The following is a 12,906-nucleotide window of genomic DNA, read 5'->3' on the forward strand; positions in this document are numbered from 1 at the left end:
TCTGGCGTACGGGCCCTCCTAGTAATGTGACGTAATGGTGTCGCATTGAACGCAGATTATGTTGAAGGGTTGGGTTTTGTAACCAGAATTAGACTGATGAGCCAAAATATTAGGTCACGACCCACGGCGAGGTTGTATAATGCCTAGTGGCGCTTAGTACTCGTGACGCAGTAAGAGAAGTATATGAGCGGAGCAGAGACGATTAGGGAATCAATCTAGGAAAGATAAGTGGCGCAAATCCGGAAATGCGCCGGCTTAAGCGACTCTGACAAAAGCCAGATAATTGTGGACCAATACCTGGGAGCGAGCGCCTCGGAAAAGAGGAAGTTGGTCGTCTGTTCGCGTGCTACTGTCATCAGCCTCCATGCAAAGTGGTTGGAGAATGAAACTTCCTGGCAGATTGAAAGTGTTTGCCGGACCGAGACTCGAACTCAGGACCTTTGCCTTTCGCGGGCAAGTGCTCTACCGACTGAGCTACCCAAGTACGGCTCACGCCCTGTCCTCACAGCTGGTGGAATTAAAGCTGTAATGACGGGGCATGAGTCGTGCTTGGGTAGATCATTCGGTAGAGCACTTACCCGCGAAAGGCAAAGGTCCCGAGTTCGAGTTTCAGTCCGGCACACAGTTTTAATCTGCCAGGAAGTTTCATATCAGCGCACACTCCACTGTAGAGCGAAAATTTCATTCTGGTTGAAGAATGCTGAAACTACTCAGCATCGAGGGTAGGGATCGGAGGCTTTCCCGCTGTCTAAAGCTGAATAGGCGGCGATGTGTGGCAGATCTGACGACAAGTACAGTGCTGGCTCAGACAAAAGTGTTTTGCATCACACCGTTCAGCGCCCACTGTTGAACATGGTGTTCCGCAATATAAGACCGGTAGGTGTTCCAACGTTGACCCAACACCGTCGTGAATTATGATTACAGTAAGCACGGAATCATCAAATTTGGGCCATGGATCAATGAAATCGTGTCGTCTGATGGGATGAACTACGTATCTTGTTAAAGCAGGTCTATGATCGCGTTCGGATACGACGTCATCCACGCGAAAGGCTACTCGAAAAATTACCCACCCCACGGACGCAGGCCGGAGGGAACAGTACTAAGTTCAGAGTGTCATTCACTTGGGCTATCATGGGACCTGCGGTAGTAATATGGGGTACGATAACATCTGTGGACCGCGTGAATATCATTAGGGACCACCTGTAACTCCTTATGCTCGATGTCTTCCACAATATCGGTGGTATCTTAGAAAGGGTTCTGTCTGTGATACAAAGAGTCGCGGTGCAGTGGTTTAAGGAACATGATAGTGAACTGACGTGATGTCTTGGCCATCAAATTCTGCTTATCTGTATCCGATGAGACATAACTGGGACGATATCGGGCGCCAGCTCCGCGCCCATGAACAAAATTAAAGGAACCGTGTGACCTGTGCGTATGCATCTGGTGCCACAAACCTCTCAAGAGCTATCAAGGACTTGGCGAATCCATGGCACTCAGAATCACTGCTGTACTGCGTTCCAAAGGTGGACCAAAGCGCTTTTTAGCAGGCGGTTATGATGTATTGGCTCGTCAGTGTATATGTATGAGGGTGAAGTGGAAAGACATTAGCGTGACTGAAGTTTGGCGCCTAAAGCAGATGCTGCGCCCGCGCGCTGTAGGCCAGAGGGTGGGCGTCGGCGGCGGGCAGACTGCGCCGCCAGCGCGCGCCGGCCCCGTCCGCAGCGTTGGCCTCGTAGTGCATGACGCCGCCCCCACCGCCGCCGCCCCCGCCGCTGTGGCCATACTCGTGGGCCACAGGGTGCGCGTACGCGTGGGCCAGCGCAGGGTGTTTGACGTACTCGTACGCCGACTTGTCGTGGTCGCCGCCGCCGCCGCCGCCGCCGCCCCCAAGCAGCTTGCTGAGCCCCACGACGGCGGCCAGCACGAACGCCACCTTGGCCACCAGCAGCGCGGTCCCCGCCAGCAGCGCGATCGCCTTGAATGCGATGGCCAGCACCGCCGCCTTCATCATGGCACCCAGTAGCAGCACGCTGCCGTACTTCTTCAGGCCGCCGCCCTTGCCGCGACCTGCTGGTAGCAGCAAGCACAGTTAGCGTTTGTTGTTTTACATCTCGACATTCGCTAAATACACTGGTGGGAAAAAATAGTAACAACAAGAATGAGTTGTGCGACACAAAAGAAAGTTTTTAGACGTGTTACTGCGTCTCAGAGACTATATCTTCTCATATTTCAAGCTAGTCAAGCAGTCTCGCCGCTATGAGGATGTAGATCAGGCTTCCTTTAAATGCGCGCTGTAAAGGTCTTGAGTGTTAGTTATAGTTGAAACTGGACGTGGTGAGTTGGTGTTAGTCAAAAATGCTTTTAAGGTGACAAAGACGCCGTTATCAACACCTCACTGCAGTTGAACTGGGTCGTGTAGGCCTAAAAGGGCTACAAGACGCTGGATGTTCCTTCTGTGTTATTGCAGAAAGACTTGCCAGAAATGTAGCCACTGCACACGACTTCTGGCGGCGGTGGTCACGAGAATGTATCGTGGCAAGAAGACTGGATCTGGACGGCCTCGTAACACTATCAAGAAGGTAGACCAAAGTGTTCATCGTATGGCTCTGGCACAACGTACAGTATCTGCAGCAGCTATTTGAGAAGCAGTTGACACCACAGTGACACAACGGAGTGTTGCAGATCGGTCTTCAAGGTCATTTCGAGCCACAGTCCCTGCAGCGTGCATTCCACTGATCCCAAACAACCGCTATTTGTGACTTCAGTTGTGTCAAACAAGAGCGCACTGGAGGGCAGGGTGGAGGTCTCTTGTGTTTTCTGACGAAAGCTGGTTCTGTCTCGGTGTCAATGATGGCCGTGTTTAGGTTAGAAGGCGTCCACTTGAGGGCCAGCAATCAACGTGTGTGCGATTTTGTATGACAGCATGGGCACTGTCGTGGTTATCCCAAGCACCGTGACTGCAAATCTGTACGTCAGTATGGTGATTCGACCTGTTGCGCTGCCATTCCAGGCGGTGTTTTCCAACAGGGTAACGCTCTTCCACACACTCTCCCACATACAACTGTCGTAACCCAACATGTTCTACAGAATGTCGACATGTTGCCTTGGCCTTCTCGATGTGTGTCCAATGGAGCACATATAGGACATCAGCGGACGACAACTCCAGCGTCATCCACAATCAGCATTAACCGTCCCTATGTTAATCGACCAAGTATAACATGCATGCTTGCATTCAGCATTCTGGTGGTTCAATCGGTAATTAAAGATCCAGCATTTCACATTTGGAATACCTTAGGTCGTGCTTACATTAAACCTGTGTTCTTGTAGTGTTACCTACTCAAATGTATTCTCAAAATTTCATTTATTTCTTTCAGTGTATTTAAAACTAAATGTGTAGTCTAGTGCAGCTTGTGATAGCCCGAAGTCACTCGGGTACGTTACTTGGTTGAAATACATTCTAGCTTTCGTATTCTTGAGACGTTGAAAACTGTGAATAAAGCAGAATGTTAATTAATACTACTTTACGTGTGCAGTACTGACATATGCGTCGATGTTTACTGTAGTACGTCATAAGGTATGAAACACTGAATGGGAGAATACCACGTTTAAATCACATTATCTGCCGCTAGCACGTCAGAGCAGGCTTGTAGTGACTAGCGGGAATAACAGTCAACTATTAAAACTTAAAAATATTCAAAGGAAAAAAAAAACGTTCATAGCGTCATAGCGTCTAAGGGAAAGATTTTATTTTATTTTGAATTGTCGTGTATAAACCGCGAAACAATTAAAGTGTAATTTTTCCGAAGCACCGCAACTGTCTCTCATTACGACGCAGGAGTTTAAAATTTGGCTCAAACGTGCCTGCAGCCTCCCTCTGTTACGGAGCGAAGGCCTGATGCCCTGCAAATAACCTTTGGGCTGTACGACGCTTCAGACAGCAAGTTATCAACACGTGCGAAAAAAAAGGCGACAGCTGAGAAGTTCATTTGACGTGTGAGGTGGGTTAATGATGTCACGCTTGCACCAAATTTCACCACAATTTTGACCAGCGCCACTGTGGACATGTCACATAATGAGAAGGTCGTTACTCCCCTTCTTCCCCACATTCCACCCGTTATTTTGGCGCCTCTGTGTTGGAAGCCAGAACAGCGATGCTCAGTTTTGAAAGCATGAGGTTTTCTTAATGCTCAACGAGAAAACTAATTCACACACACCGCCGGTCGGAATCGACGAAAAGAAAGGCATCTGGGATGGCATAACGATCCTCGAGGAATCCAATACTTTTCTTGGGGCGTTGATTCCCACATTCTGAGTTATCGAAAACGACAGTTGGCAGTGAGCTGAGCCACAGTACGACTTCCTTGACAACCTCAGCCATTGCTGACATCGCTGACGTTTCAACCGTTGTGTGAGGACAGTGTGGAGCTCCATCACAACTGAATGTGATAGCACATTTTTGGACTGCAGCGTGACCGCAATTTCTTCTCTTCCGTATAGGTTTAAATCACTAGAAGCCATTCAAAACGTTTCTAAGAAATTTGAACATGAATCGAAGCAACAAAGGTCGTCGGTAGAGGCATCAACAGAGGGAATGGATAGTAGGTAAGAGGAGGCGTGACAACGTTTTCATCGTGTGATATGTCCACTTCAGTGTTGGGCAGAAGTGTGGTGAAATTTGGTGCCAACATGGAATCATGCACCCTTATTACAAGACACATGAACTTCTGAGCTCTGTCCTTCAGTGCGATTGTGCCGAGACCTTATTGTTTGAGGCTCGAGATCGAGGGTGACGTCGCAGGGTGCGACTATTTTGCACTTTAACGCAGAATGCTTACCTGTGAGTCAAATTTCAAGCTAATGGGACACAGGAGTTTGAAAAAATTATACTTCAGTTCTGTTGTGCAGTGTACATTAAGAGATTTTTTATTAAAAGAATAGCTATGCATATGCAAATATTAATAAAACTATGCACTGAGAGTTCAACATAGCTTTCCAGCTAAATACGTACAATACAAATGATAATGGCTGTACAAGAATTTAAACGTCTTTTTTATAGTATATCACACAACTCGTCACTGTCAGAAAATTTTCGAAAGATCTCTGCCATTGACTGTTCAGTCACATGTCACAAAGCTACAGCATATTAATTAAATATTGTAGTTTTATGTACTACTTTCCAGGGAAAAGGGACAAGGCCCGTTAAGTTTACAACGTGAGAGAAGAATTTCTCCCCTGCCGGTGCGACGCGGAAGTATATGGCTACCGGCCTGCCGGCCCTGTTCACACAAAGCAAGCAGTACGAGAAACGACAACCGTGTTTTGGTGGCCGAAAGACATGGATGGAATTACTTTGGATGGATGCGTCTCCCCAAATACGCTGAATGTTTCCAAAAGGGATGAGGACTCTCGAGGGGGCCCTGAGGAAACTTAGAAAGGCGCTCGGACTCTCCTAGCTAAGCGTGAATATTAGAGGATCCATCAGTTTTTCGTACACAGCGTGGGGAAAACAGGTACCTTCTTGCACAGAAAAATTCTCAGCCGATGCGGCGAGAGCCTTGCACAGTGCCAATCTCTAATAAGTTTACAGATATATTACAGCCGCCTATTGAGGAAATTCTATATTATCTTCCAAGTGTTTAAAAGGGAATGGGGAAATGCTCGATTGCAAGTGCGGCAAAACTTGCAAGTCCTTCCCTTCGCGGTATACTGTTCAGGAACGGGACGAAGAGCTAGAGAAACGCGTCTTTTACATCCAACACGTGAGGTGTACGGACTTATGTCTTAGTTTCCCTTCGACACTGAACTTGGTATTCGTGTCTAAACACTTAGCTTTCGGTATTCGCGACAGTTGGGCGAAGTGTAGAGCGCACACACAGAGATTCAAATCCTTCTAGCGGCCGCTTGGTGTTCTTGTGCAGTTATTTAATCCTTGCGCTTCTTTATGCTCTACGTAGCTCACAATTTACGTAATTATTCAGCAACGGGAGTTGTTTTCTTATTTATCGTAAAGAGATTTCACTACAGAAATTGTGAATAATTCTTCCCCTGTTTAGTATGAGCAATGTTCCCCAGCATCTATGAGCTTTTCAGACCTAGACTATTAGCTTGATTTAACCTTCAGCAGCCTTCCATATTAAAATTAAAATGTCTTCGCACATTAAGGATAATCAGTAGCCCTGAATAATCTCATACCTCTAATGATGTCAATAATTCTTGCGTACTTGTACACCTGCTAATGTTGATCTCGTATCCAACAATTTGTAATTTCATTGACTGATTAAATACGTTGGCTGAATATGAATGGCTCTAATGTCATCTTTTCTTCCTTGCGACTAAGTGATGAGGCGACACGATAGTTTACGAAAAATATCGTCACTACATTTCTGAGCTGTGATCTAGCTCTGACTGTGTTTTACCTCGTATAACAGATTCCATTATGAGGAACATACCTAAGTGCAAGGCGTTTGACACAATTATTTTATTCTGGGTAATCGATCGTCACCCACAAGTGCAAAGAGCAGCGTGAGCGATCTTTCATGTCAGCGTGTGTTATGATGTAATTTGGCCTACATGACGCAATAATAAAAAGAGTGTGTTCAGATGGCAAGTTCGGCAGGCAACTTCCACTTACCACCGCCGAACCCGAGACTAAGGACTAACATGACACGTAGAAGGCCATAGGCACATGCAGGCATAACGATACCACAGGAGCAACTGTCTGTTGTTCAGTACCACAGCCGAAAGATGACAATGAAGGCTTGCTCCACTAATGGAGAGTGTCTGCGTGTCTCCCATAGCCCGTTGAGATTCAGAGTGGGCCAGACTGTTCGAGGATGGTAAAATCCAAGGAGATGCTACTAAACTCAGGGCAGTTTCAGGCATCCTGGAGGACAGCTTTGTTTCCAATAACGTTTGCATTCATTGGTGGCATTGAATTAATTTTCAGTAAGAATCCTGGCTGTGATAATAGTGGGATGTTTTGATGTTATTCTTTTTCGCTCCACACGAAACCCATCATTCAATATTGGAAGGTCAGGATTATCATCAATCTCCTGACACTGACATAGTCGCTTAGACTTCCGTCTGATATTAGTAGGTGGACTGCATCTCAAGACAGGCAACCAATTTGTGGGTGTGCATCGTATTTACCCACTGACAACGAGCACGAATCCGTTAAGATGTGTCTCTATGGTTTTCACGTACAACGGGCTATTAAGTTCGACAGACGCGCAGTACTCTGCTGGTGGGTACATCAATACAAGTGCTCATACTCTAGGGATGTCTGCTGACGATTCGCAGCTAGTGCGGCAGACCCTAGGCAGCATGTTTTAGCTTAGCGGATGCTCATGTCAAGTGCTCTTTAAACTAGAGTGTCCAGTACAGCGTGAACGCAGAGTATTTTAGATGCATATTATGACAAAGTTTCTCTCCCTGGAAATAGACATAAAGGGCTCTGTGTGCCAATGTATTGGACTTCTCCAGTTTCAGTGTCACTATTGTAGGACTCTCATCGCGTTCGGTGAACTGACAAGTATCTGTCAGCATTAGTACTGTACCTATGGAGAGTCAGTCAGTATCGGATTAGAATTGTTACAGATATGATGGAGCATGACTTTTATCTGAATTTAGTGTGGGTTATTTATCGTACCGTAAGACTTAAAGGTTATGAAAGGACACAATCATGCTTTCGGAAAATTATTATGGAAGATAGTTTTGCAGTGACAAGGCAGTGACAAGAATAGTGAATCCTTTTACTGTTTTATTTCTCGAGTATCAACGAAAATGTCATCGTTACACTTGAAGTTGGATTAGTGTTTCAATTTGTTTAGTGACCAAAGGTTGTGTAACTATCTGAAAGTAGCACATACAAGCAAGAGATCATGTAAACTAAGAGGTTCTGGAACAGGAATGAATGACTATAAATCACATTGTTCGTGGACATATTTTAAATTTCAAAAATAAGTGTATCAAAGGTTTAAAATGTGAAAATATATTTCGGTCTGTGATAAGGAAAAAAGACATGGCATACGACATTTTTAATAAATGAATGAGAGGTTGGATTTCAGTATGATAATCCTCTTTATTTCATGCCATGACATATAACTGAGAAGACTCTATAAAGAAATTCCAGTGGGAATAATGTGAAACAAAGAAGTGAGCATTTGTGTGAGTTAATAATTTCAGTTATTGTGGTTCATAAATTTTCAACATTATTTTACGCCTGAAAAGATAATCACTGATTGCGTACTGGACATATAGTAAACAATCAACATTCACTTTCAAGTAGCTAGCCAAATAGAAATTTTATTAATTTCTCGCAAGCGTTTTCATTACGCCAAAGACCCCTTCAGTTACAGTTGCAATTGAGTAAGGTGAGCGAGAAAGCAAAACCAATAATCAGAATCTGTGCTACTAAAGTTAGTTTACAGTTTTGAGATAGAATGTTGACAATATAATAAATAATCCCCCACAGCACTCTAGAGTGCAGTAGGAAACTACAGCAATAAATTAATTAATTAGTCTAGAGATGACAGGTAATGGTAACGAGAATGTGAATCCATTGTAATGATTATGCCGATTTGGCTCATGTCAATGTAAACTTTAATGTCTTTAATAAACTTTATATGTTGGGCGGACTACTGCAGCTTTTCATGTAGTATGGATTAACCATTCGGGGCTACTATTCTTAGAGCATGTATTGTACCCATTGCACAAGTGTTATGAAACTGCTGCTGGAACGGATGACTCCAGACTCCCTCGACCTCAGATAGGACAATTAAACAAAATTACGATCTTGACGGTCATTCCGTATGGACCGCCCAACGTGTCATGCTCTTGTGATTGACATCATTCTCCTCCCTAGTACTCCCCCTCGCCTTTTCTTTGTATTAATTAACTCGTATTCTGTGCTCAGTACGCTGTAGACTACTTTAAGGAGATCTGCCGAGTCTTGCCGACATCCTGACAAGAATGGCCACGATGTCTGCCAGCTTTATCATTGGTGTCTGCTCGAATTGAACTTTTATTCTTCTTCTGAAATTTTCTTTTCTTTCTTTCACTGCAACATCACCGTACAATTTGGATAACAATGGAGATAAGCCGCAACACTGTCACGTTCTCATCTTAACACAGATTTATCTTTCTTGATCTAAATTCGATTATCCGCAGGAGTTTTCCACTATGTGACGGCCACGGGAAGCACCACCGTCACTGTGTCTGACAAACCACAAGAGACAGGCTGACCCTAGTGGGGATTCTCCAAAGCAGTCACTGTGTGTTCCAGGAAGATGCGTTAATTTTTACCCGGGTTACCATTTACGTGTACGTGTTTTCACAGAAACGTGGGACATATTTAGCACCTATGAGTTACATCGATGGGATGAATAGGTCACCAATCCTTTATAGATTTTACGTATGTTCAGTTAGTCTACTTCTTCGATGATAATCACAGCCTTATAAAAAAGTGCGGCATCCAAAATACATATCGGGTGTCAACGTAAAAGCGTACACACACACAACATCGGGAGAAATGTAAATGATTAAGGCTGCAGTTCTCTATGACAGGGAGAACGACCACTAGAGTGCCTTTGTGTTGTTCGTGTTTAGTGTTTCTATCAGGCCTGGTATGATGTATAAGGGGCGTGAACAGCATCAGATGCTGAGTGATCATTGTAAAGCAGACAGAGGTGCCGCGTACTCGTGTGAAGCAGCGTTATCGCCACCTGGCAGAGTTTGAAAGCGGCCTCATTGCAGGTCTCCAATTGCTCGACTGCCCAAATCACGCAATATCCAGATTTCTGAGGCATTCGGATGTGTTATTGGCCCAATATTGGACTGTATGGGAACATAACACCAGGTATACTCGTCGTTGAGGTACCGGTAGACGACGTCTGACCACCAAAAGAGAGGATCACTATACTGTGCACCAAGCACTTTCACCCCTCCACATCTGAGCCCATAATCCGATGACAATTAATGGACTCCCTGCAACATTGTGCTTCATCTCGCACCATTGGTCAGAGACTAGATGCAGCCAGACTAAAGGAATAGTGTTGTATGCGCAGACTGCCGTTAACAAATCAACACAGACGGCTGCATTTGAAATGATGCCGTGACCGGGAAGCATGGACTCCTAAAGAATGACGTCGCATTCTGCTCAGCGATGAATCCTTGCTCTACAATAATCTGGATAAGCTCTGCAATGCCCTGGATAATCATCGTCGGCGAGTATGGCGGCGACCTGAGAACATTCCTCCAATCTTTTGGAGAGGCTCATTGGCCCTACTCCAGAGGTAACCGTGTCTGGTGCTATCAAGTATAACATCAAGTCACGGCTGGTACTGACTCAGGGAATTCTGATGGCAAGCACTATGGCGAAAACATCCTGCATCGTCATGCGTTACCACTCATGCTGCAGTATTTTGGTGCCATTTTTCAACAGGACAATCGTTTCTCGCACATCGCAGGTGCCTCTTGAATTTGGCTATTTTAGAATCATGATACTAGTAGCAGAAATTAAAATAGTTCTGTTTTAAATATCGGAGATAATACTGTGCTTGTAAGGAATTTATGTATTATAACGGATTACAGATCGTTTAATGACTCGCGCATCTAACTCTGCGTGAGCCTAAGGCAGTAGAGACTCTATCTTCTCAAGAGGGATTTGCACGGAAACATGTGTAAGTGTAAAGACGTGACAGAGAGGCAAAATGTGGAAATAATGTTTGGACGTGCCTACGGTCATATGGCGTGTAAAGTTGCTGGATTTGTTAGTATTCCATGGAGGAATGTTCAGTGCGACTGAAAGCAGTGGTGTAACACAAGTGGCCACGAAACACAAATTCAGAATTGTGGCCGGGAAAAGCCCCTGACTGAGAGAGACCAGAGATGTGTTTTGGCTTCTGAATCGAAATTGATCGAGTTGTTTTCTATACTCTCCCCCGCCGTATCACATCTCGATTAGCCTGCAAAATAGTTCTGTTTTAAATATCGGAGATAATACTGTGCTTGTAAGGAATTTATCTATTATTACGGATTACAGATCGTTTAATGACTCGCGCATCTAACTCTGCGTGAGCCTAAGGCAGTAGAGACTCTTTCTTCTCAAGAGGGATTTGCACGGAAACATGTGTAAGTGTAAAGACGTGACAGAGAGGCAAAATGTGGAAATAATGTTTGGGCGTGCCTACGGTCATATGGCGTGTAAAGTTGCTGGATTTGTTAGTATTCCATGGAGGAATGTTCAGTGCGACTGAAAGCAGTGGTGTAACACAAGTGGCCACGAAACACAAATTCAGAATTGTGGCCGGGAAAAGCCCCTGACTGAGAGAGACCAGAGATGTGTTTTGGCTTCTGAATCGAAATTGATCGAGTTGTTTTCTATACTCTCCCCCGCCGTATCACATCTCGATTAGCCTGCAAAATCACGTGAATTAAACATCACAGAAAGTCTGTGAGAGGGTAAAACATCGACGTCAGTGTCCCTGGAATTTACCATCAAATCCCCAGCGAGTGGCTTAATATGAAGGATACGCACCTGCACAGCCGAATGGACTCAATTTCTAGCGGAATTCAGGCGGTTCAGGAGTCCAAGGTCTGACTTACACGGTATTAAATTATGTTTGTAATGATTTCACTACGGATAACAAATTTTTGTCTGGTGAGCTTATATAAACAGTATATCTGTCGTTCAATTGTGACCGTTTTCTGAATGAACATTTAGCATCCAGAGATAATATATGTCGTTTACTAATTGACCAAACTGCTGAGGTCATCGTTCCCTAGATTTACACACTACTTATGCTAAGAACAACACACACTCATGTCCGAGGGAGGACTCGAACCTCCGGCGGGAGTGGCCGCGCAATCCGTGACATGGAGCCTCTAACCACGCGGCCAGAGGAAATGGAAGCGTAGTCACAGTGACACAGAGCCTGCAGCATTTGGCTGAATAGCTTTTTGCCGGCCGCGGTGGTCTCGCGGTTCTAGACGCGCAGTCCGGAACCGTGCGACTGCTACGGTCGCAGGTTCGAATCCTGCCTCGGGCATGGATGTGTGTGATGTCCTTAGGTTAGTTAGGTTGAAGTAGTTCTAAGTTCTAGGGGACTGATGACCACAGCAGTTGAGTCCCATAGTGCTCAGAGCCATTTGAACCATTTTTTTTAATAGCTTTTGCGGTTGCACTCACCCTCTGGCAGCAGAGAGGTGATGAATGTGCCTGGCAGCTGCAGCTGTAGCGAGTGTGTAGTGAAGAGCGTGGCAAGGCGGCGCAGCAGGCCGTTCCCTGGTGCCTGCCATTCCCCAGGCTCAGCTGCAGCTGTCGGAACCTCGGCTGCATCACCTGGGCTGACGTCCGCAGACGCTTGGCGCACCAGGGTGACGCCGTCCGCCACCGGCAGGCGGTCCGTGAGCAGAGCGCGGTCCAGGGCCCGCAGCAGGAGCGCTCGCAGGCAGAGCAGCGGCGACTCATGGAGCGCACAGTCCGTCAGCGTCCGCTGCAGCAGTGACACTCCTGCAACAGCAGCAGCCCGCGTTGATGATTCTTGAGTGGAAAAGATTCCACATCGCATGTGTGGCGCTCTAGTTTATGTATGTATGTCCAGGATCTCCTCCAAAACCACTGGATTGATTTCAGCCAAATATGGAAAAGAAACAGAAGCCACACGAGGATCTGAACTGTGGGGCTCTCCTAGATCCCAAAGAATGAGAAAAAACGTGTTTTCTCCAGCATCTGGCGTATAGGCTACCCTCTACAACAAACATTTTTTTTAAGGAACAGTATTGGTTTGCCAAATCGACGTGCTTTACAAAGGAGCCTTCGTGTCAGGGACTCAAACATATTGGCAGCCTCCCGAGATGGGCGTTTTGGGTTTGAACAGTGTTCGCCTGCTTTCTCGAACTGCTTAG

General features: G+C 45.6%; 1 protein-coding gene across 1 annotated transcript; it reads right to left on the reverse strand.

Annotated features, from left to right (window-relative positions):
- Nucleotides 1-1,627: 1,627 nt before the first annotated feature.
- On the reverse strand, nucleotides 1,628-12,569 carry LOC124788840. The gene is made up of 2 exons (XM_047256123.1): nucleotides 12,188-12,569; nucleotides 1,628-2,067 (listed from the first exon to the last, which is right to left on the reverse strand). Exons 1-2 carry the CDS (start codon nucleotides 12,567-12,569, stop codon nucleotides 1,628-1,630), a joined length of 822 nt encoding a protein of 273 aa, XP_047112079.1.
- Nucleotides 12,570-12,906: the final 337 nt, after the last annotated feature.

Source organism: Schistocerca piceifrons, chromosome 3 (assembly GCF_021461385.2).
Source record: "Schistocerca piceifrons isolate TAMUIC-IGC-003096 chromosome 3, iqSchPice1.1, whole genome shotgun sequence".
Classification (NCBI taxonomy): Eukaryota; Metazoa; Arthropoda; class Insecta; order Orthoptera; family Acrididae; genus Schistocerca; species Schistocerca piceifrons.

Coding starts and splice junctions, on each gene's coding strand:
- LOC124788840 (XM_047256123.1), bottom strand. CDS start 12,569: ATGCGATGTGGAATCTTTTCCACTCAAGAATCATCAACGCGGGCTGCT. Junction 2,068..12,187: donor CACCTCTCTGCTGCCAGAGG/GTGAGTGCAACC, acceptor TGCTACCAGCAG/GTCGCGGCAAGGGCGGCGGC.